At 31.0% G+C, this 25,084-nt stretch overlaps 1 protein-coding gene across 15 annotated transcripts in view; it reads right to left on the reverse strand.

The window, feature by feature from the left end:
• sm (heterogeneous nuclear ribonucleoprotein L) overlaps positions 1–25,084 on the reverse strand; it is a 237,508-nt gene that overhangs the window by 24,000 nt on the left and 188,424 nt on the right. For 10 of the 15 annotated variants that reach the window (XM_014229753.3, XM_036374938.2, XM_036374926.2 and 7 more), the window contains one exon: positions 22,939–22,986. The exons of the other annotated variants lie outside the window; for them this stretch is intronic. In XM_014229753.3, coding sequence (XP_014085228.1) covers positions 22,939–22,986 — 48 coding nt within the window. The remainder of the gene's footprint in view (positions 1–22,938; positions 22,987–25,084) is intronic. 15 annotated transcript variants of the gene reach the window in all.

Genomic DNA, 25,084 nt, shown 5'->3' on the forward strand with positions numbered 1-25,084 from the left:
ATCTGCTTTTTACCGCAACTGCGTTAAAGTTTAATTAATTTTTGGCTTTCGTACCAACTACATTGACTTTGGCAAAGCAAAGTATTGAAGTTTGAAGCACGAGCGCAAGCAGCGCGGGCGGTCACGGAAATGTAAGCAGCCATATTGAAATTTTCATAAAGCATAAGCATATGGAAGTATGTGCGTGTGTGTTAGTGGCATATGCTTGTAAGTGATAACGGCTTATATGAGTTTCGTCGTGCTGTCGAGTCGCAAAAGCAATTAAAGCAAAGTTTTCTTTATATTCTCCAGACAAACATGCACTTAGTCATAATTTTAAATGCAGCAAGGTAGGTTATTACACACACACACACATGCATAGAAAGTACATGTTTATCACACACATATATACAAAATGCGACAGCATTTGGTCACAACAAGCTGGCAAGCGAAATTGCATAAACAAATGCTAGAAGCTAACACAAATACACACATATAACAGGCGCACACACATACATAACCAAAAACAAACTTATATAACAAGCACACATACAAATATAAGTCATATACATACATATATACACACAGCTACATGTATACACTCAAACCCACACACACACACACACTTATTTGCGGTACTTTTAAGTAAATTCACATGTAGTTGTGGTGTGGTAAGCGGCAAATACATCAAACTCAACTTTGCCAACATATGGAAACAGTGGCGCACGAACTTTTGATTGCCAATAAGCGTCCATGTATTTTTTTAGCAGACTTTTTTCAAATACAAAATAAGAAAAACCATAAACTTTTGTTGTAGCGAAGCTATAATACCCTTCACATATAAAAAAGATTAAGTTTCCATACAAGAACTTTATTTTTGTCGGTCAGTTTGTATGGTAGCTATATGCTATAATGGACCGATCTGCACAATTTCTCCGGATATTGCAGAGTTGCCTTCAGCAATAATTCACGCCATATATCGTGAAGATTTTCTGTCAAATAAAAAACGTTGCATACAATGACTTGATTTGGATCGTTCAGTTTGTATGGCAGCTATATGCTATAGTGGACCGATCTGAAAAATTATTTCAGATATCGTAGCATTGCCTTAGAAAATAATCCATGCCAAATGTCGTGAAGATATCTCAACAAATAAAAAAGATTTCCATACAATGACTTGATTTTGAACGTTCACTTTATATCGCACCTACATGGTATAGTGGACCGATCTGCACAATTTCTGCGGAAATCGTAGAGTTGGCTTCAGCAATAAGCCATGCCAAATGTCGTGAAGATATCTTGTCAAATAAATTACCATACAAATACTTGATATTAAACGTTCAAAGGAACTCCGACGTTTCCTTCTGGATGTTAAAAACTTCGTGACAAACTTAAGCTACCCTATGCAGGGTATAAAAATAACTTTTATTTCATATTATTTTTGTATTTTCACACTTAGCAGACAGCTGCGTGTTTTTAACGCCACAACTAACAGCAGCTCAATACAATTTGGGCACGCTGACAGCTTTTCGCTTTTACGGCAGCAATGTATTGCTGCTTGGTGTGGTTACAATGTGGCAAAAAGTTTTAGTTGCAGGTGTCACAGGTGTGCGCAAATATGGCTTTCCTGTTTTGTTTGGCAGCAAATATTATTTGGGTGCAATTTAAAATTGTAGAAGTGCACCGGCGGCAGTAGGTTAGTGGTTATTTGTATTTATGGCGTGTGAAAATTATATGTAGCTGATGTGACTGCACTTTGGCGAGTGTGGTGTGTGGACGGAGAGTGTAAATATTATGCAAAATAATTTTTGGAATGCACTACTGACAAAGCGGGTTACGGATATAAGTAAATATTTAAAATTGAAGCATACTTTTTGGCTGATACACTACACTAATTTTAAGTAGATTCGCAAGTTTTTATTGCATTTAAATCGAATTGGTGTGAGTTTCTTATATATTTTGTTTACTAAGCAAGTAGCGCTGTCAATATAACCCTTTACTTTTGCAAAAAATCATAATTTTAAAGTGGTAAAAACAAATTTTGAGCACAGTTTAGAATATCAAGTTTTTAATGCCTACAACTCTAAAATCAATCTAAATTTTTTTTTGCAAAAAGTTTATTAAACTTAAGTAGCAAATAGAAAATTGAAGCATACTTTCTGGCGGATGTAATAATTTCAAGAAGATCATCAAACAATTATTGCGTAGTGTGTTGCTAATCTAAACTTATTTCTAAAAAAAAAACAATATTGATTGTAAGTCGTATATCGATTATTGAAGCATATTTTCGGGCGGATGAATGAGTTTCACGTAATTTGAACTCATCTGTCAATCAGTGTTGCTATAATAATGAACTTTCAGGCGGATGAATGAGTTTCACGTAATTTGAACTCATCTGTCAAACAGTGTTGTTATAATATCTCGTTTACGCCAAAATTTTAAGTTAAAAAAAATTTTTTTTGAAAAAAAAGCAACTTAAAACGTAAGTTTTTTGAATAAATAGCGTTGCCAATTTGTTTTGCAAAACCATTGTGAACATTTTTTGTTGCGTATCAAAAATTTTCAGAAATGTTTTAATTTAAAAAAAAATATTCAAATAATTTTGGTGAACATGAAAAAGGCAAACCTTTCACACATTGTTTCAAAAAAGTAGTCGTTTTAACAAAAATATTAAAACAAATATAGAAGAAATTTTTTTTTAAATGTGTGCTTTTTGTGTAAAAGTGGTGTTAGTGTTACTAATCAGATATTTTCTTTCAAAAATATTTTTCTACAAAAAAAAATTACATAAAAAAATATAAAATTTTGTATAGAAAATATATTATATAAAATATATAAATTTAATTAATAGCAAAATTTTGCAAATAGAAAACAGGTATCGTGTTTAGAAAAAAAACCAAATAAAAAAAAAATTATAAATTAAGTTTCTATAACTTTTGAAATTTTTTTTTCAGTACTAATATGAAATGCAAACTCTTAATAGCCGCTATATTCTTTATTTATAAAAAAAAATATTTTTTCAAGCTCGTTAAGTAGTTTGTCAAACAATCAGCACAAAAACTCTAACCAACTCTGTTGCGTAACTCTTGCAACGAAAACACACACATTTTCACAACAAAACAATCACAAAAAGAATTAAAAATTTCCGCTCAACTACATTAATGCGCGACATATGGCACAGTCTAAAGTAATAGCATCAACACACCATGGCGTATGAGTAATGTGCGAGAATTTTGTGTGCGTACTTCCGTCATGTGACAAACGGCAAAGTTTGCCGAGCGTATACCAACTAAAAACTCAACAATAAAAAAAGTTACTATACAAAAAATATGAAAATACAAACGTGAAAAGTTTACCGCAACGGTTTCTTGCGCCAAAGGCTTACACTACACTAACTCACTTAGCGTGTTATCTGCGCTGCAGGCGTATTGCCTGACGGGCCAACGCAACAACTTGGACAACAAGCGCGAAGTTTGAGTGCAAAAAATATGACAGCTAGAACAGCTGTGTACCAAGTGACGCTTCAGGTGCGTGTGGCACTTTGAAAGTGGCGTGGTACCGCTTCTACTTTACGTTTACGTGACAGCGCGTAAGTATGCAATTTTTGTGAGTTAAAATTTGCTTTTGTTCTTCGCTTTTTTGTGTAGCAAAATTAGTGCTAATGCATTGGCTGTTGAAAATTGTTATGAAGTGCTTGAGTGTAAGCTTTAGAGCGCTGGCCATAAAGTTGTTAATGGTGCACTGAGAAATTAAGTAGAAGCATTTTAGATTTAAGAGAGAAATTTAAAATTATACTTTGTGATTAGATTTTGTTATAGGTAAGTGATTATCAAATATGAAAATTAATTTTTCTAACACATTCGCGTTGAAAATTTCAAGTGTAACCGTGAAAATCATTTGCAAAATGTGCAAAGATAGTCAATAAATATTTTTAAAATATTTTTTGGCTCAATATGTTGCTTTTTCTATATAAAAGTTCAATAAAATATATTATATTAAATTTTATACATTCTGAAATTTACCTTTTGCGCAAGTCGAAATATGTGTCTTGGCTCAATGAATATATTTTATTATTGCGCCTCAATGTAGGCATTGATTTTGGATGATTTATTGAAATTTAGAGGTAGTAAAATTTAAAACAATATATTTTTGGAAAATATGTATAATATATTAATTTTTTATCTTACACATACTAAAATTTACTTTTTATACAATTCGAAATTTGGTTTCAAAGCTAAATAAGACAATTTGATCAATGCGCCCAAATGTAGGCATTGATTTTTGACGTTTTATGTCATTTATATGTAGTAGAAGTGTGAATCATCTTTTAGTAGATAATTTAAAAATAAAACTCTATTATAATTGAAATAGAAAGGCAGCTTATGCGAGGCAGAAGCTTAAAACCACAAAAGTTCAATCCCCAAAAAGGAGTTTTAAGTGAAAGAACTGATGAAACACGGGTGTTGGATCAGCCAGGGTTTTTTTGAGGGGAAATCGGGGATTTCCATTATGAGCATATCTTAAAAAAATTATATTTTATAAAAAAAAATAAAAAAGTATATATTATTATTATATATATATATAAATATATAGATAACAGGTTGATTTAAGACAGCAAAGGTAGATTTTATGTGAATTTCTAATAGTTATTATAACTAAAAAAACAATTCTAGTTTAGTTTTCAACCATTCTTTGCGCTAATAATTGACATTAACTTAATTCGTCAGCTTTATATTGGCATAAAATAGCGGCTAACATCTAAATACTCTAACAGTTTCCTACGAATATCCGCTTTCCTCGAAAAACTCCTATTCTCTATATATTTTTGATAGTTTTCTCTCACACATATATACATTTTCTGCCGCTTTTTTTCACCAACCCACCGTTATCACCATTATCTGTTTTCCCACTTTTATCCTGCTTTGTTGTGCCAATGCAATTTGTGCATAATCTTTGCTACCGTTATCTGTGTGTTTGACGGTTTTTTCACCAGCCTTTGTTATGAACTTTAATATATTACTAACTCGTACGCACAAACAGACACACTTACAGCTGCTGCTTTCCGCACACATATTGTGTGCTTGCAACATTTGGTGGCATATCCTTTGTTGCATCCTGCCATGCTCCACACGCCTGTAGCACGCATCCCGTTGTGCAATGCTTCCGCTTCCTTGCTGGCATAAAGCACAGGCGCACACTATTCCCTATACTTTTTGGTTTGTTGTTGTTGTTGTTTTTTTATTTATAATGCTCGTTACTTTGCAGCACCAACACTAATACACATGTTGTCGGGATGTTTTGGCGTTCGCTTATCTAGCTGGCGCGCGGTATTTACACGCTTTTGCATTTGCTTTGCATATTTTACGGCGCAAACAGTGGCATTATGCAGTGTTTTTGTACAACAAAAAAAAAAAACAAAAACGCACACACAAAAGAGAGTTGTCTCATACGCGCACAATGCATTTCTTGGCAAGAATGTCAACTAAATATTAATGTAAGCGCCATACACATACACACACATAAACGCATATGTGTTTCAGACTTCACTAATGCAGCGCGACTATCTTATTCAAGCGCGTGTGTGTGTGTGTTTGTGTAGCATAAAACCGCCTGTGGCTCGACAATGTCGCTGGCACCTGGTTTTTGTGGTTGCTTCTAATCCTTTTAAAGGTTGCGTTTGTAGAATTAAGCAAATGTGTATGTGTGTGTGTATGTTGCCTTTCCTTTGTCAGACTTTATTATAAATGCATTTATTTATGCCGTTTTTGTTTTGTTTACAAAAAGTTCAGCACTCGCATTTTTCAGTCGCATAAAATTGTTAGAGTGTTGCCACCTGTTTGGTTTTTGTTAAATATGCGTATGTGTTTACACACTAAAAAGTAAGTAGATTTACTGAGGTGTTGGCACAGCAAAAATTCACATTCTCACATGTGAAAAATTTTCCGTGCTGCTAGCCAGTTGTTTTTGTTCGTTTTTACCGCTATGTCGCGAATCAAGTGGCGTGTAGCTAAAATAATGGACTGCTACTTGGTAGCTGCTTGTGTGGTTTTAGTTGATTACAAGCGTACAGCGGCAAAAAAGTTATAAAAAATGAATTCATAGTAGTTTGTGCAGACCCTTCTTGATTCGTGAACAAATAAGCTACAAATTGAGTTGAAGGTAGTCAGCAGAACTTTTTTCAGCATACCAAGAAATTTAAATGTTTGAAAAAGAGATTCATAAAGAATAAAGATTTTTTTATTTTTCTTGGTTTTAGAAAATTTTTTATTTATATTTTTTTGCGAAAAATATAATTTAATTTTTTTATGAAGTTTCTTTTTAAATCATACAAATCTAAAAATTTTTTTTGGGAAAATTAAATTTTTTTGCAGTGTTTTAAGGCTTTCTTTTTAATTTTTTTGGATGAAATTTTGTTTTTTGTAAAATTTTAAATTTAAGTAGTTGAAAAAGGAAATTCAAAACGCGCAAACCTGTTTTTTCAAAGCTTTTTTTTGTTTTTAGAAATTTCTTTCTTTAGAAAACGGTTTTTTATGTAGTTTTTTTTGCAAATCATTAATAACTAAAAATTTTTTGGAAAAATAAATTTTGTTAGAACGCGTTTTTAAATACTTAGTTTTGGATTTATTTTTGGGAAAATTATAATAAAAAATATTTTTTCAGAACTTCTTTTAGTAAAATTTTTTTAAATTGTTGTTTTTTGACATTTTTTTTGCAATTCTAAATTTTTTTTAGAACTTTAATTTGAAAAAATTGGTGCCTTTTTATATAAAAAATAAATGAAAATAGTGATTTATTTATCAATTTCAAAATTTATTAATTTGGTGTGAAATAATCGCTAGAAAAAATTTTCTGCCCAAAAAAGTATGCTTCAATTTATTAATATGCGTGCTGATGTGTTTGGTTCACTCTAAAAAATTTTTTTACATATGTACGGTGTAAACATATGAAAATCTAGTCACCAAAAGATTTTAAAGAATTTTCAGTAATATCTTTTTTTGTCGTTCGCATATTTTTTTCAATATTTAGACTATTCCAAAAGATTAAATATGTTTTGCAAAAATACCTGCAAATTTTTTCTTCGTAAATTGTTTAGAAATTTTTTTATTTTAAGAAAATTAACTGTGATTGTAAGGCGGTTGAGACATTTTCGCACTATAATGAGGATAAATCAGTCAAATTAATTATGGTGTCCATAAGCATATTTATATTTAATACTATTTTATAAATTTTATATGTAGAATGGTGTGAATATCAAAATAAATTAGTTTTCCAACAAAGCGTTTACCAAATTCATCACCAAAAAGGAGTGTATATACTAATTACCTAACCCAGATACCTCTATTTGAATGTATACATGCAATAAATATTAATTGTTATTTCCAAAGGATATTAATAAACCGCATTTATCTAGTGGATATTAAATAGAGCATACGGCCTGGCATAATTAACGCTTGTAAAGCCAATAATTTTATGAATTCGAAATATGCATTACAAAATAATAAGCACGCCCAGTATGCTGCAACAACATTAAACAGCGTTTATTTACTGTTATTCGCATTTTGTATTTGTCAGTGCAAACTGTTTATTATATAAAATATGCAAATAATTGCTAATATTCAATAACAGCATATTTTAACTTCCGATATCAGATGCGTGCATTTGGAAAATTTAATTTGGTATTTGTGAACGAAAAGGATATCTGTGATGTTTTGTTGTTGTTGATTTGTAATAATGTGTAATGCACTTCCGGCAAATCGAATTTCGTGTAAAACTAATGTAAATGTGCAATGAAATGGATATAAAATATTAGCAATTGAGGCATAATATATTAGTTATGAACATATTTAAGGTGCCATATATGCATGTAGAGTTGCCAACTACATATAAATTAATAAAAAATAATAATTTTTAAAGCTAATAAATATATTTCAAACATAGTTTTTAATATAACTTGCTTAGAAAATTATTTGGCAGATATACTACTGAGCAGTGTTGCCACTTATGCACAAAAAAAGAAAATAATAATAGAAAAATTATCAAAATTATTTTTGCATAAAAATTGAAATATTATAAGAAAAATAATTGAAACGTAGCTTTTAAATATTTTCCTAGCAAAAACAGTAAATAGAGTTGCCAACTTTTTATGAAATTCAAATAATTAAATATATTCAACCATGGCTTTTAAAAAGACTTATTTATTTCAACATGGGTTTTTAATAAGACTTATTTAGAAAATAAATTGGTAGATATACTTCTCAGCAAAGTTGCCACGTATTCATAAAAAATATTAATGTTAAAAAAAAATTTATAAATAATTTTTTAATTGAAAATATAAAGCATAAAATGTGCTTTAAAGGTTTTAAATATTTTCCTTGCAAACGCTATAAATAGAGTTGCCAACTTTTTCCCAACATACATAAGCATGTATATGTATTTAAAAAAAAAAATTTAGGGCCGCAGATATTTTATATAGTATGCAGATACTTCAATTAAGACTAGGCTATTTAGACTTTCTTTTTTATTATTTGATATAGGGTTGCCATTTATCAAAAACAAATTTTTTTTTTATTGGACAAATTAATCTGGTTTGCTAAATTTCCAGTATTGAAAAATCTTTATATTTTTATAAATACGTTTTTATGAAGAAATATGTGCACAGATGGAGTTGCCAGCTTTTCGAAACGCATTTAAAGAAAATTGAAAATAGTATGTAGGTTATTCAGAAAGTTTAATCAAATGAATAATTTGGAACAGTTTAAGGAAAAAATATTGTTAAATATGGTTGCCACCTTTTCGTAACGCAGTTAATTGAAATTAAATAGCGGATGTAAATTTTTCGAAAAATTTAGTAAAATGTATATCTTGGAATAATTTAAGAATAAATACAGTTTGAATAAGGTTGCCACCTTTATAAAAATTAAACAAATTTACAATTGAGGCGTGCGAAATATAAAAATTTGGTTCAATAATTAATATCCGTCATCTTTGAACACTCTAATAGCACACGCTTTTACAGAGCTGTCACACTACTGCATTTAGATAATACTGCACAAACAAAACAACTGAGAAATATATTCTTAGTGTCTTGCAACACTTCCTTACAACAACAAATTAATTGATATGTAAATGAAATACCAGCACATTTCAACAAGTTTTCAACTATGTACTATGTACGCTAAATAAATTGCAACAAACAATGGCATGTACTGCGTTTATACGCACACATTTGCAAATTATATACATACACACTTGCAAATAATACGCACGCACACACATACATATATATGTCAGAGCATATAAATTAACATAATGCACTTGCATATGCACAATAAATCAGTTTGCTGGCGGAAGCAGAACTTGCAACGCTTGCAACTTAACTGCAATTTGCGAAAGAAAGAGAGCAAAAATAATGAAAAATAAAATTGAATTGTTTTTGGTTGCCAACAAAGTTAACTGCATACAATTTACGATTTATTTTTACATCAAAAAAACAATGCCAGAAAACTCCAAAAAAAAAAAAAAAAAAATGGAGCAATTAAGTGCCAGGTCGTGGGGCCATGAAAAATGTAATATATCCTGTGTTGCAGCAATTAGAGTTACGTTATGTTGCAATTCCGTTGCTTTCTGGTAGTAGTTAGTTTTAATTTTGTTGTTGCTGCTGCCGCACATGTACAAATAGCGTGCATAGGTAATTGTAATTTACTGCTGTTGCTTTGAATTCCCTAACGGTAAATGCTATTTACCGTTAAGTAGCGTAAACAGCGGTGCATTTGGACAATTATAAGCCAACAAAATCACAAATGCAATTAGAGTGAATTGTGCTGTGTAAATGAAGTGGATGACAGCAGAGTGTGGAGAAGATGTTATAGTATCAGGAGAAAGAGCAGGAAATATAGAGAGAAACCGAGCGAGCACCGGAAATGAAAGCACTTATGCGACATAGGTGCGTAATTTTATATGCAAGCGAGCTTATGGGCAAATATTTTTGTATCTTGCAGATTTGAATTGACCTGGGATTTCTATATATGCACTAGTCGAGCAGGGATGAAATCGAAAAATTGTTCCAAAAATCATAGATGACTTTAAAATTTATTGTTTCGTGTATACCGTTTAGTATCTGGTCTTTATAGCATGCAGAAAAGTATGTATGTAAATGGCGTAAAAACTTGAAAAAATCCGACAGATGGCGCTTATAATTAATTTACACTAAAAGTCGCTTTTAGTGCGAAATTTTGTGCAATATGAGTTTATGCCTTACTAAGCGGTTCGTATGTGTGTAGACTGTAGATTGATACCACAGGTGGTGCTGCAGTCGCTTGCTGTCTACAATATGTATTTTAAAAGATTTTGAAAACAATATTTTATGACTAGACATATTTTTTCTATGGCTAGTTATAAATTTCAAAGCAAAATCAGGTATTTTATAAAACATGTATGTTATTAATCAGCGAAATGTGTGTGCGTGTTTAGCACATAGATGGCGCTACGGTCAACCTATTTCTAAACTACATTTTTAAAAGGTTTTGATAGTAATATGTGATGCCTAGATATATTTCTTCGAAGACATGAAAATATTTTCAAAGCAAAAGCAGCTATTTTGTAGCTGATTACTGGTATTTACAAGAGAGATATACATTCGAGAGATTGAAGTTAGGGTATAAAAACCTGTAACTTTCTTTTCAAGAGATTTAAATTCTTAAAAATATTCAACACATTCACTCTAATTATTGAAATGAAATAAAAAAAGCAAATAAATACACGTATACCGATTTTATTTGTAGACGCCTCAGACGTAAGGATTTATGTGTGGTATATTTTTAATACTTTGACACAAATCACATTTATATGAAAATATGCCTGAAAAGGTTTGTTATTTCTATAAAAACGCCCAAACTAAGTGTATATATAATATATTGTTTTTGTTGGAGCCGCCGATATGGGTGCACTATAACATATAACTGCCATACAAACTGATCGAACAAAATCAAGTTCTTGTGTGGAAAACTTTTTTATTTGACAAGTGATCTGCACGAAATTCTGCAACGATTATTGTTTAAAACTGTTCAGATCGGACTACTATAGCATATAGCTGTCATACAAACTGACCGATCAAAATCGAGTTCTTATAGGAAAAAACTCTTTTATTTGACAAGATATCTTCACGAAATCGTAAAATCCGTAAAAAAAAAAATTTACTTAACATTATGTAAAAACAAATGTTTAGACATAAGTTTCCAGCCATTTTTGCACGATTGGTTTACATTATTTCTGATTAATAAAGCACTTGAGTTGCACGCATAACACTTAATTAATATTAAAATACGCTTGGGAGTCTCACAACTGCTCAGTCTTGCGTGATAAGACATAGAAATATGTGCAGCAAATATTTCATTAACTGTGGCAAATCAAGTGAGGTGTAAGCTTTTATTATTTGCGCTTTGATTATTTACTTAATATTATGAGCAACACTTTTATATGCGGCGTAAAAGCTGTTAGGAGCGCGTATATGAAATTTGTGTAGCGGTGATTTTTTGTTTGCAAACACTATAGTAGTCTGGTTGTGCATAAACAGCTGCTTCATATCTGGAAACACGCTCCACTATCCAGCCAACAACAACTAATTCACATAGAAACATATGTGAGAATGTGTCACTCGGCAGTGTAGACAACTACTGTTTTTGTTATTGTTATAGTTTGTAACAGCTGTGCGTAATTTATAGATTATTTAATTTTGGAATTTGGTGTTCAATTAAATCGCAGCAGTGGCTGACACGCATATGCTATGAGTGCGACCAAAACGTGTAGAATGAATATTGTTTGCTTATATGAGTAAATGCATATATGTGTGTGTGTATAAATTATATATATTTTAAATGTGTATTTATATATATGTGTATTGCCAGCACAACTGTCGCATTTTGGCAATATCAGCCGCCTGCGTGCCATTGACTTGCTAATATTGCGCGTTACGTATACGCCACGTTGCTGCAATCGCTGTGGTATCACATGGCGTATACGCAATTAATGTATACAAATGTGTATGCAAAGTTTTTACGCTAAAAATATGGTTCTAAAATTTCGTGTACGTGCACTTCTCTCCAAAAAGCTGAACATTTGTCGGAATCGTCGATATCGAACCAATATAGGATATAGTTACCATACAAACTTGCTGATATATTCAAGTCTTTGTATGGAAAACTTTTTTATTTGACAAGATATCTTCGCGAAATTAGGCACACATAATGGTCCAAAATAGCGCTACAATCTGCTGAAAAATTATTAATATCGAGCCAATATAGGATATAGTTGCCATATAAACTTGCTGATATATATCAAGTCTTTGTATGGAAAACTTTTTTATTTGACAAGATATCTTCGCGAAAATTGGCATGGATTGTTGCCCAAGAAAATGCTACAATATTCATATAAATTGTCCAGATCGGACCACTCAAGCATATAGCTGCCATACAAACTGGCTGATAGAAATCAAAATAAATATATTTTTTACACTTTTATGCTAAAAGAAATGCCGCTGTGAAGGGTATTATAGCTTTAAACTTATAATAAAAATATTTTGTATACTTTGCCATTGCGGTTTCGCAATTGTTAGCGGCTAGTTATTGGCTGCAAATGCCAACACAATTTGTAGCAAATCATATTATATAATTTTAATGAAATTCATGCAAAATTTAATTTCTTTGATAGCGTGGTTGGCAATTTTCTATTTGTTGCTTGCCTCATTACGCTTTTGGTGGGGTATAAAACGAAATTGCGACATTAATATGTGTTGGCAGCCGCTAACAGCGCTAGCTCTCTTGAGCAAAATCGAAAATTGCACAAAAGAAATTATTTTATTTTATTACATATACATTTTATTCTCTTAATATATTTTCCATTATTCGTAAGCCAATTTAATTTCATGCTCACTATTCTTTCCTACGTACTCATTGTATTACAAAATAGTTAAATTCCGCTAATCAGTAGCTTTTGTGTGCAACTGAGGTCGTCGCTTGAGCGCCAAAGCGAGTGCATAAAATTCTGCATATAAATGTGCATGTATGTATGTGTGTTGCGGAGAATTTCGCTTGTCGCAGTCGCTTATCTGCCACAATGTCAGTCTGTTTATAAACAATGCAGTGCAAGTTTGGTTGCACACACACACACATACACACACATCTCTCTCGAATGCTTGTTTGATTATTTACTCGCAAATGAATTGTTTGCCTAACAATATAGGCTGCAGTCGGTTAGTCGGTTGGCCATTCATTGAAACAATTGAGTGCTAAGCACTTTTAGCGCCGCACTCAATTGTTTAGTCTTATACGTAGTTTATTTGCTGTTGTAACACATTTTTTGTTGGCCTTTGTAGTTGAAATAATATGTAAATTAAAATTAAGTATTGTAAGGATTGTGTGCCAATTAAATTTTATCTGTACTCACTAACAGAGAGTGTAGTGCTACTAGTGTGTCTATATTTGGGTTGATTGAAAGCTGAGTACGTCAAGTTAATGCTAGCAAATTCAGTTATAAACGACATTTAATAGTAAAAAATATTTTTAAAAAATTTAAATTTGTAGAAAATTAAAATTTTGAAATTGTATTAAAATTTTTACAAAATTTCGAATACAAAATTGAAAAATCAAAAATTTTTCGAAAAAGTTAAAAAAAACTAAAAAAAAACATTTTTTCGAAAAAGTTAAAAATTTCCTAAATTTAAATAAATTTTTCGAAAAAGTTACAAAAAACTAAAAAAAAAATTTTCGAAAAAGTTAAAAAATTCCTTAAAAAACAATTTTATATAAGTGCAATAAAATTTAAAAAAAATAAAAAAAAAATGTTTAACTAAATATTGCATTGTATAAATTACATATAGCATCAAATATGTACACACGTAAAATTCAAAAAAAATTTAAATTAGGTGTAAACAAATATTTTAAAAAAAATTAACATTCATACACATACATGCATACATATGTAGGAAATTATAATTAGAAAATTGTATAATATCAAAATTTTTATAAATTTCGAAAAAATACAAATTTTTGTAAATATTTTAGAATATATTAAAACGAAGAAATATAAGCAAACGCCTGACTTTTTGCTTTACAAGGCTTTGGGCAGCTACAAAAATTTTAACGCTTTTGTAGTAAATATTTCGATATGTAGTTTAAGCAACTAAGTCATGCAAGCTTGCTGCAATTGAGTACCAATCTAAAACATACTTAATACTAATATTAGAATCGTATAATTATACATTATATATATTTTATATTCTATTCTTCTTCTGCCACCATCTCCACAATTCTTGATGAATATCCATCAACATATAATGATTGCTTTGCTTATCAGTGAATTTTTCGAAATTCTCGTGAAATTCTACGTATTTTCTGCTCCACACTCTGCTTTTTCGGTCTTACGCTGCTCTCAATAAATACCAACATTCATCAATCATTTACACTTGACAGTGCTGATGGTTTGTTAATGTCACATTAAGTATGGTGTATAAACAGATGCGTATGTGTAACGGTGTGTGTGAGCAAACAAACATAGTAATATAATAAGACGCAGCTCATAAGTAACGGTATTTCAGCAATCACTCAATAAAGTGTCAATTGCAGTGTTAAGCACTAACGGAAGTTTTTGTAGTAAGATATACCATAAATAAGTGCATCATATGCACATATGTACATATGCATGTGTAAGTGTGTGTATATAATTTCAGAAATTTCAGTAATGCGTTCTGCTACTAATCATCACGCTCATAGTTCAATTGTAGTGCTTAGTTGCCAGAAAAAATGTTTAAATGTCATTGTGATTTAAGCTGGGTTAGAGTAAGTTCCTGTATCATGTCCAAATATACCGTTATCTAGTTTGAGTCATCAAATTTCAGCTAGAATATTTTGTAAATAACTTTTCGAAAGCTATTTGATACAAATAAAGCTATTTGCTAAATTGACGTTATATATATTATATACAACTTTTTTGTGACCGATATATTATATATGTATATAAAAGTGCTTATGTACATATATACATATGTATGTATATATATTATTTTCATTGGCTTTAACAAAAAAAATTCACATTTGCTATTTATTTTCATATAATATTTGGATTCTTTTTTCGTCCACTAACTAATAAGTGCTATCTGTTGTAGTCCATCAAATGTACATATGTGTATCCTGTTGCCATAATCAGCCTTGTAACGCACAACGACCAAATTACAATTGATCGATGTTCGCCGAAATGACCTGATTGCTTGAAAGTGAATGAATTTTGTAACTCAAAATAAGGGAAAATGTACTCGTGCATAAATATTTACAAACATACATACATACACACATACATATGAACATTTGTAGTTATAAATACGCTTAGTTTCATGTACGAAATATTGTACTGTATTTTCCACTTAGTTCGAGTGCTTGTAGCTACAAGGATGTGTATGTAAACTCGTTACACTGTGATTCTTTCAAGTGTAGCATACTTTCAGGGGCATTAAGTGAAAAGCCTATGATTGTATTATTTACATTTTCCTGAAAACATATGCAATTGGTGAGGTTTGAATGTATGAAAATATTTGCATATAGAAATTTAGTGCAAATTTAAAATATGCATACACAGATTTATAAACCAACTGATCAAAATTCACCCGGACTGGCAAAAATAAAAAACAAAATTCACGTGCATTTTAATGAAAAAAATAGGCTCGTTTTTTGTTATATATAATATTTATAACTTATTATATTATTATTATAACAATAATTTTGGTAGAAATTTTTTAAAATTTATAATAATAACAGAAACGTCGGAGACCCATAAAAGTTATACATAAATGATCAGCATGATGAGCTGAGTTGACTTAGCGAACTAGTCCCTCATTTTTTGAAATATCGATTTCAAATCGTGCACACGTCCTTTTCTCTCCAAGATGCTGTTCGTTTGTCGGAACTGTCGACATCAGCTCATTATAGCTTATAGCTGTCATACAAACTGAACGATCTAAATCATTTCCTTCTAAGGAAAATTTTTATATTTGACAAGGTAACTTCACGAATTTTGGCATGGATTATTGTTCAAAGTAACGGTATATTCTTCGAAGAATATTTTCAGATCGGACCACTATAACATATAGCTGCCATACAAACTGATGGATGAAAATTTAATATTTTTGAGGAAAACTATTTTATTTCAAATAAGATAATAAACAAAAAAAAAATCTATTAACAAAAAAATATTAAAAAATAAGGGAAAATTTCTAAAAAATGTATCATATATTCAAAAAAATTTCAAAAAAAAAATCTAAAAAATTTATATTAAAAAAAAATATATATAAAAAATGCAAGAAAAAAATTTCAAAAGAATTAAAAGAAAACAATTTCAAAAAAATTTCCAAAAAATTCAAACAAAAAAAAAATACATATATATTAAAGTATATGTAAATATATAAATATTAAAGTTTTGGAGATTTTGCAACACAACAGAAGTTAAAAAATACTTTATTTCATTTTTATACGGATTTTTTACGCATTTTTAAAACAAATATTCACCAGTAAAAATCAAAAAAAAATTCGTCAACTATTTAATAACAGTTTGTATTGCAGAGAGCCTCAACCAAATATATGTATATGGCTTTTCAACGAAAAAGGTTTTTTGTTAGAATATTAAAAATTTTTACTGTACTTACTAGTCATTTGACGAAAAATATTTATATTTCGGACAATGAGTCAACATTTTATGAATTATTTCTGACATTTCATATTTCTTTGACATAGTATGAGTAAAAAGTGTTCGAATAGGACAAGCAATTAATTCTGGAAAGAAGCTAACGGTCAGCGTAAGAAATCTAATATGTTTCATTATATTTATTGTTGTTGTAACAACAGCACAAATCCCAATTTAAGTAAAAAAGCTCAAGAAATGAACGAGACAAATACGAAAAAAGCTTACAGCGCCACCAGCTGCGTCAAAGAGATTAATATGGTAGCGCACAGCAGATGCACAGCAATGAAGGAAAATGTTAAACAAATCGAAAAATAGAAATAAAATAAGCTAAAATTTAAATGAAATATGGTACACTTGCGAGCAGCGAATTTGGTAATTTTTCATAGCGATATTGAGTCATTGGCATGCGTTTAGGCGCGCACAAACACACATACAGATGCTATGTAAATAAATATGAACGCGTTGGAAGACAACAATAAATATACAGTATTAAGTAGTGTATAGCAACAACTATACAGTATTAAATACAGTACAACAACAAGTATCATTAAGAAGTGTATAGCAGGAGCGCGCGACGGCAGAAAAATACAACAAACAGCAGTCAACTGACGCGAACGATTATCTGTGAAATCTTAATTTGAGCGCTCGAAATTGATTTGTTCAAACGGGCCATTGATAAATGAGTCGAAGTGCTATGAAATTATTGCATTGCATTAAGCAAGTGCGTCACTTGGGTATTTAGGCGGTGCAGTGGGCGCAATAAAGCGTTGGTTGGGGCTAAGTAGACCCGCATTAGTTGTAAAGAAATATATAGTAAAGAGTTATTATTCGTAGTTGGAACCTAAATTAAGTTTGGAAAGCGAGAGAAGAAAGTAGGATACCCGAGAGTAGGTGAGTGAATTTCTAACCCACAACCGCCCAGTTATAGGATAATAGCTTAAAAAACAAAAAGCAAAAAAAAAAAAAAAAACAGAAAATAACGTTAACTTCAGCTGCACCGAAGCTATAAATATGTATACATATATTCACAGGTGCATAAATATGTATAAAAATATTTTTATCTTGATTTTGATTGGTCAGTTTGTATGGCTATAAGCTATAGTGGTCCGATCTGTATATTATCTTAAGAGCTGATAGTGTTGCATTGGAAAATAAGCTATCCTTAGTTTACTGGAGATATCTGAAAAAATTAAAAGGAAAAAAATTTCCATACAATTATGATCGCCCTTGTATGGGAGCTATATGCTAAATTTGTCCAATCTGAACAATTTGTTCGAAGATTCTAGTGCTGTTTTGAACAATAGTCGACGTCAAATTTTATGACAATGTCTTATCAAATCAGTTGAACCATCAATTTGTATGACAGCTATAAGCTATAATGGTTCGATGTCGGCAATTCAAATGCGCAGCTTCTTGGAATCCTGTACAGGGTATAAAAAATTTCCTTGTGCCCAAATATGTGCTTCTACAATATATGCATTAGCTTGTATATTTAGGCACCGATTTTATTTTGAGCAACCGAAATTGTGACAGCTGTGCGCGCTGTGTCGCTACTCGTGTTGACTGTTATTGACTTATGTCATTTAGAAGCTCGTAAATAAATCACGACACTGTAATGTATTAATTTTTGTTGGTTTATACTATTATTGTTGTTGTTGTTGTCAATGTTTGCTGTTGTTTGCTTGTCCAGTATGACCTTTGAGCTTGTCACTTTAACTGAACTGTGTGCGTAAGTACAGATTTATTTATGAAATAGATACAATTGTAGCTACATTTATGTACGTATGTGTGTGGTATATGTGTATACTAAGCGTTGTATAAATAAAAAGCAATTAGCGTCGCTTTACATGCAGCGCCAAATTTATCTACGAGTAAATATTTTATGACCTGTATACATACTTATGTGCATATTTTTATATTTAATAGCACTCTGGCAGTGAATGAGAAATTTATAATATTTATGAGTGGAAAGTTTGTTGGAGCAATACTATTTTTTATTGCATACATTTTATATTATACTTTTTTTTTAATATTTGACTGGGATATATAATATATATTTATAAAATTAAATATAGATCGGTTGCCTTGAAGTTATAATACCCTAAACATGCGCATTTCTTAAAGCATAAAAGGCTATAAAAATACCTTTATCTTAATTTTGAGTTTGATTTTGTATGGCAGCTATATGCTATAGTACTTCGATCTAAATAATTTCTTCAGAGATTGTTGCGCGGCCTTGGATAATTATCTATGCCAAGTTTTCTATATAAGGACTTCCATTTGATGGACCAGTTTGTATGGCGCTGACTATTTTTCATTAAAAAAAGTATTCTTTAATGATTTTGAAGCTGAGCGATCTATTTTATTTCTTGTGAAAAAAAATGCTTAAAATTAATTTGAAAAGAAAAGTTTTCCATTTTTAATTTAAAATAAAGTAAGTAAAAAGCTATATCGAAGCTCATCTAATAACTGGCTTTTTTATAGTAATTAAATGTATATGTTGGTATATGAGAAATATTATATATAAAAGCTATACTTCAAAGAAAACTGTTGAAAGCTTTGACGAAGTTCACCTTTGAACAAAAAAAGTTAAAAAGTTTGTCTAAAGCTAAACTTTAGAGAAAGCTGTTGAAAGCTTTGACAAACTTTACCTTTAAACATACTTTTTTACTGACAAAAATTTGTTTTGCACAATTTGGACATGTTTATTAAAAAATAATTCATAACAAGGATATGTATAAATTCAAAAATTAATACATAATTCATAACTAGGTAAAAACAATAAAAAAAAGCTGCATGAAAGCTCCACTTCGAATAAAACTTTCAAGAAGCTCTGCAATAATGTATCTTTTAAAGGAGTTTATACAGTACAAAATACTAAATTTTTTTCGATAAAAGCTTTGAAAATCCTTATCCTAAATAAATTATTAACAGACAAAAAAATTTTTTTTCACAGATTTTGTACAAGAATATGAGTAAACAATTTATAATAATATACAATATGAAAAAAAAGAAGATGTAAACTCTAATTCGAATAAAGCTTTCAAAAAGCTTTTAAAAACTGTACCTTTCAGACAGCTTATTATTATTTGTTTAGTATAATCCATATAGATAAATGAAATTTAAAAAGCTCGATAAAAGCTCTATAACGATGAAAGCTTTCAGAAAGCTTTGCAGAAATTTCCTTTTGAGAAAATTAACTTTTTTTGGCAAACAGTTTGCAAAAAGCTCCTTCAAAATTTTTGGCTTTTATTAAGCTTTCATTTACTTTTAATACCAAATATGCTTTTAATAGCATATTCCAAAGAAACTTTTTTTGAAATAGCTTTCTTTTTGTCTATAAATTAACTTGTTAGAACTAAGTAAAAAAAAAATCAATGCTCCGGAAACTATGCTATAAAATACTGCACGATCAAACTCGCATTTTTTCTAGAATTTATATTCTTATTAACAGCTTACTTTACAGCTTTCAATAGTCGTTTAAACTGGGATTAGTTAAATTTGTGCTTTACGCTTCTTTAACAAAAATAACAGTACCGAAACAAAATCCAACATAAATTAAGTTCCATAATAATTTCGCAAAATGTCCTTTGCTGCTTCCGGGAAAATGGGAAATTAAATCCGTTCGCCTTGCAACGGCGAGTTTTGCGATAAATATGTACTTAGCCATTGCGAAAGGGACTAATAATATTTTAATATTGCAGAAAGCACTTACAAGCGCAATAAATATGCACGAACAGATTGCGCACAGAGAGGAGAGGGCAGGAGAACTGGGTAAAGCAATGGTGGCGAGTTCCGAGCAAACATTGGAGACGTGATATGCTAATGCAGATAAATATTTTGTAATGTACACTTGAAGCTTTTAAATCAACATTGCAAGCGCAGCAACGAAGCGGCAGCTGGTGCTGGTGCTGCTAGGTGACCTACAACAAATAGGCCACAACACAAGCGCCTGCAGGTCGAGACTACTACATTGGTTGGAGAAACCGAAAGTTAGTGAATTCTCGAAAATATGCCACGGCGAATGCACTTGGGAAATTGAAATGTTAATGCAAGTGGAAGATAAAGCGACCTGCAGGTAGCAGCTGAGAAGTCAAAGCGGCAAGAGGCTAGAAAATGTAAAGGGCAGAGAGTGAGACGAAACTGATTTCAGGTAGCACCTATTGAAGGCGATCGGCAGTTGGTCGCCTGGCAACTGCAGTGGGCGACAGACACAAGTGTGTAAATAGCTATGAGTAATTCAATTGCCAGCAGCAAAATATAAAAACAACAACCAGTGAGTTGTTTAAAGTGGATTAGCTCATTGCCACTAAACAAAGGGTGGACGGTTTGAGGGGGCGTAGTTTCATTGGCAGCTTTTTTATGCCACTTTGCATATTCAAGTACATCTATCTTCGTGTCTGTCAACAAGCTGGCATTACTTTTCTGCCACCACTGCACTGCCCCCTCGCTCTTATAATGATAATGATTTCTCTGGAAAGACTATTATCCGTCGCTTTGATTTGCTTTCTTTCATTGGCGTAATTTCAAGCATACATCGGGCTAATTCAAGAACAACTTCATTAGGAAAAAATTTCGTATATATGTGTGTGTGAGCAAAATAGCATATGCTCTTAATGGTCATTAGCAGATAAAATCTGTGATATTTGACATTTAATTCGAGATTGTGATTGACTTTGATGAATTTCGCCGAAGGATATTAGATATACAAATAAATTGATATGAATTACTGCACATGTGCTAAAAGCAAGGCTGATATAAAAACATAATCTAAAGTAAAAACGATTTTAAAGCTTTTGGATGATTTTCAGAAAATTCTAACAGAAGGTAAAACACCTAAAAGTGTGCATAAACAAAATTAGCAATTTTCTTAATAGTTCTCATAACTTACGCAAAATATTCTTGTAAAAATATGCAACTTATCTTATTTAAAAAGTAAAACGCCTAAAAGTATGCCTCGACAATTTTTCTTTTTTTAATTTTTATAGTTTATAAGTATTATACCTAAACGTAACCAGAAATAAAATATTTTTATATTTCATTTAAGCCAGATTATGAAATTTATATGCCATCAGCCACATATATGCTTAAGGTATATCCCAAAAGCAATTTTTAAACAGCTCGAATAATTGATATTAATAAAAAGATATATTAAAATACTTTATTTAATAATTTCTAATTTTAATATCTTACAGAAAATATTCTGGCAGAAAAAAAAAACAACTTATCTTATTTAAATGGTAAATTGCCAAAAAGTATGCCTCAACAATCTTAATTTTTAATGTAATATTCCTGAACGTAAAAATATAGGAAATATTTTTAAATTTAATTTAAGTCAAAGTATTTAACTCATATGCTTAGCGCCTAAAAGTATACCTCAAAGAGAAATTTTTTATAACAAAAATAATATAATATAAATAACAAACAAAGCTTAGGTTCCAGAGGAAAATCGTCTAAATGTATGTCTCCACGTAATATTTCAAACACTTAAATAAGGTTGACTGTAATAATATTAAGGAAAAAATCTCATTTTCTCAATATTCTAATTTTAAAAGTAATAGGAGCGTCAAAAAAAGTTTAAAATCCTAAAAATAAAAATGTAAGTATAAAATCAATGTAATTAGCGCCTAAAGGTACACCTCACAAATTTTAAACATGTCAAATAACTTTTACTGACATGAATAAAAATAAAAATATTTTATAAATTAACTTAAGTAAAAAACTTAACCCCCAAAGGCAAAACGCCGAAAGGTAAACCACGAAGTAAACTAAATGTTATAAGAAATAATAGTAAATAATAAATATACTAAATTAAATAAATTTAAAAAACATTATTAGCTCCAGTACGCAAAAAAAAATTAAAAGTAATTTACAAATTAATTTTCAATTAAAAATTATGGTATATGATACGATGATAAAGGGTACATCTCTTAAAAGTATGCTTCAACAAAACAATTCAAACAATAATAACACTAAATTTAAGCGCGTTATGAACACTTTTGGTTTCAAATTGCAGTTTTAAAATTAAAATTGTAGATAAACTTAAAGAACGTACGAAAATTAATTGAATTATTATGCTTAAAATACATGCTTCATTATATACGCAGTCAAGCTATGCTTTACGAACATCTGCTGTTAATTCTAGCTATATTTCAAATGAAAAATCGCCTTATATACATATGTAATTTTGGTTAATAATTTTTTTTTAAGTGTAATAGAAAATTGTGTACTTACTAGTACTGTTTGTGGTGGTAGTTATGAAACTATTTTGCTGAAACTTACCTGAAAAGAGAGAGAGAGGAGAGAAGATAATGAGTTTTGATATATTATAGGTAAAAAAAAAGTTTACAAAAGAAAATATAATCAGCGTGATAAGCACGATTTAGTCGTGCCGATTAAGCAACAGCCGTCTGTCTGTCGGTAAATACGCAAACTTGACCTGCAGGTTTTTAAAATATTGAACTTAAATTTTGCACACATCCTTTTCTACCAAAGAAGCTGCTTCTTTGTCGGGATCGCCGATATCGGATAACTTTAGCAAATAGCTGCCATACCAACTGAACGATCAAAATTTAGTTTTCGTATGGAAAACATTTTTATTTAAAGAGATATCTTCACTAAATTTGACATGGATTACTATTCAAAGCAACGGTACAATCTGCAAAAAAAAAAATTTCAGTTCGGACTACTTCAGTCTATAGCTGCCATACAAACTGGCCGGTCAAAATCAAGTCTTGGTATGGAGAACTTTTTTATTTGACAAGTTATTTTTACGAAATTTGGCGTAAAATATTGTCAAATGCACGGCTGTAATCTGCCAAAAAAATTTTCAGATAGGACTAGTCTAGCATATAGCTGCCATACAAACTGACCCATTAAAAGTAAATTTTTATATGAAAAACTTTATTATTTGTGTAGGGTGTTACAGCTTCGGTGCAACGGACAGTTTTTTTCATGTTTTTAACACAATATAAATATATACAGTTGTTAAAAATTCATTTTAAATATTATACGCCTTAAAGTATGCTGCACAACGCAAGTTAATACATATAAAGGCAGCAAAAATTTATTTTTACAACTTAATTTTCTAATGCCTCCAACACTTCAAAACAAGTGTGCAGCGAATCACGGCGCGCTTCTTTTATTTGTGCGCAACTGCAGCAAATGCATGCATGTATGTATGCATGTACATACATATATAGGTATATGCCTTGCTTACAACTGCATGTGTTTACTTGGTCGCTGCTGTGCCACACTTGACCCAATTGCCAAACGACGTAAGCGCGTGGGCATACTTGTAGATGAGAGTATAATGTGTGTACAAGGAATAGCGGGAAAATCTAGAATGAAACAAGACAGCCTTGCCACAACGTGTGCGCAAAGTAGGTGGCGCTTCCATTACGTAGCTGCCACGCGACTGACAGCTAAGCTGCAATGATTGCAATAACTGCTTACAGTCACACACACACACACATACTACATATGCGCATGCAGATTAGTTGTTGTTGTTGTTGTACTGGTGCACATCAGCGCTGAAATGACAGTAGGTGGATGCTGTCAAGTGCTTTTCACTCCGCACATTTGTCATTACGAACGGATTCATCTTCATCGGGTGCGCCGCGTTGTGACAATGCGCGATATGAGAAGACTTGTAAGACTGCATCTGTGTGTGTGTATGTGTTTATGTGCGCAGGAATGAAAAGAGTTGTAAAGATATCAAACTTCCTGCAACAGCTGCAGATGCATTCCAGCATTAAGCAGTTAACTCAGCTATACATTTACACACACACACACTAATACATGTTGACATGTGGGCATATAGAAGTATGAGTATATGCATGTGATAGCAGCGCTCGTTTGCTAAGCGTCAAGGAAATCACCTAATCTCTGTAATCGGCTTTTTTCTATTTTCAAGTACATTAAATCCAAGTCACCAGCTGTTGACAGCTGTTTCATTCAAATTGCATTGCATAGCAGTGGCAAAGGCCTCAAAGTATTCAGCAACGCAAAAAGTCGGCTTTGCACCATACAAGCATAGTTTGATCGCCTTTAAATAGAACTGTGCTGTGATGCTGACCTTCGGCAGTCGCTTAAAGCTTTAAATTGTGATAATTGCCTTATCAAGCATACGGTCAAGCACGCGAGAACAAGTTTAATGCTTTGTATTAGTGGCACTGTTCTTAAATAATTAAATAACTAAAGTGTAAATAGTTTTAAGTAGAGAAAATCTTATAATTAGCAATATTTTTAGAGTTCAAGCATAGTATCAATCAAGAAGATTAGTGCTAATTTGCTAAATTGCATATTGAGACTAAATGTCTGGTTTTTTTTCTTTCAAGCATAATTTTAAGAGATTCAAGTTCAAGCAGTATTCAAGTTC

Source organism: Bactrocera oleae, chromosome 4, assembly GCF_042242935.1.
Source record: "Bactrocera oleae isolate idBacOlea1 chromosome 4, idBacOlea1, whole genome shotgun sequence".
NCBI lineage: Eukaryota > Metazoa > Arthropoda > Insecta > Diptera > Tephritidae > Bactrocera > Bactrocera oleae.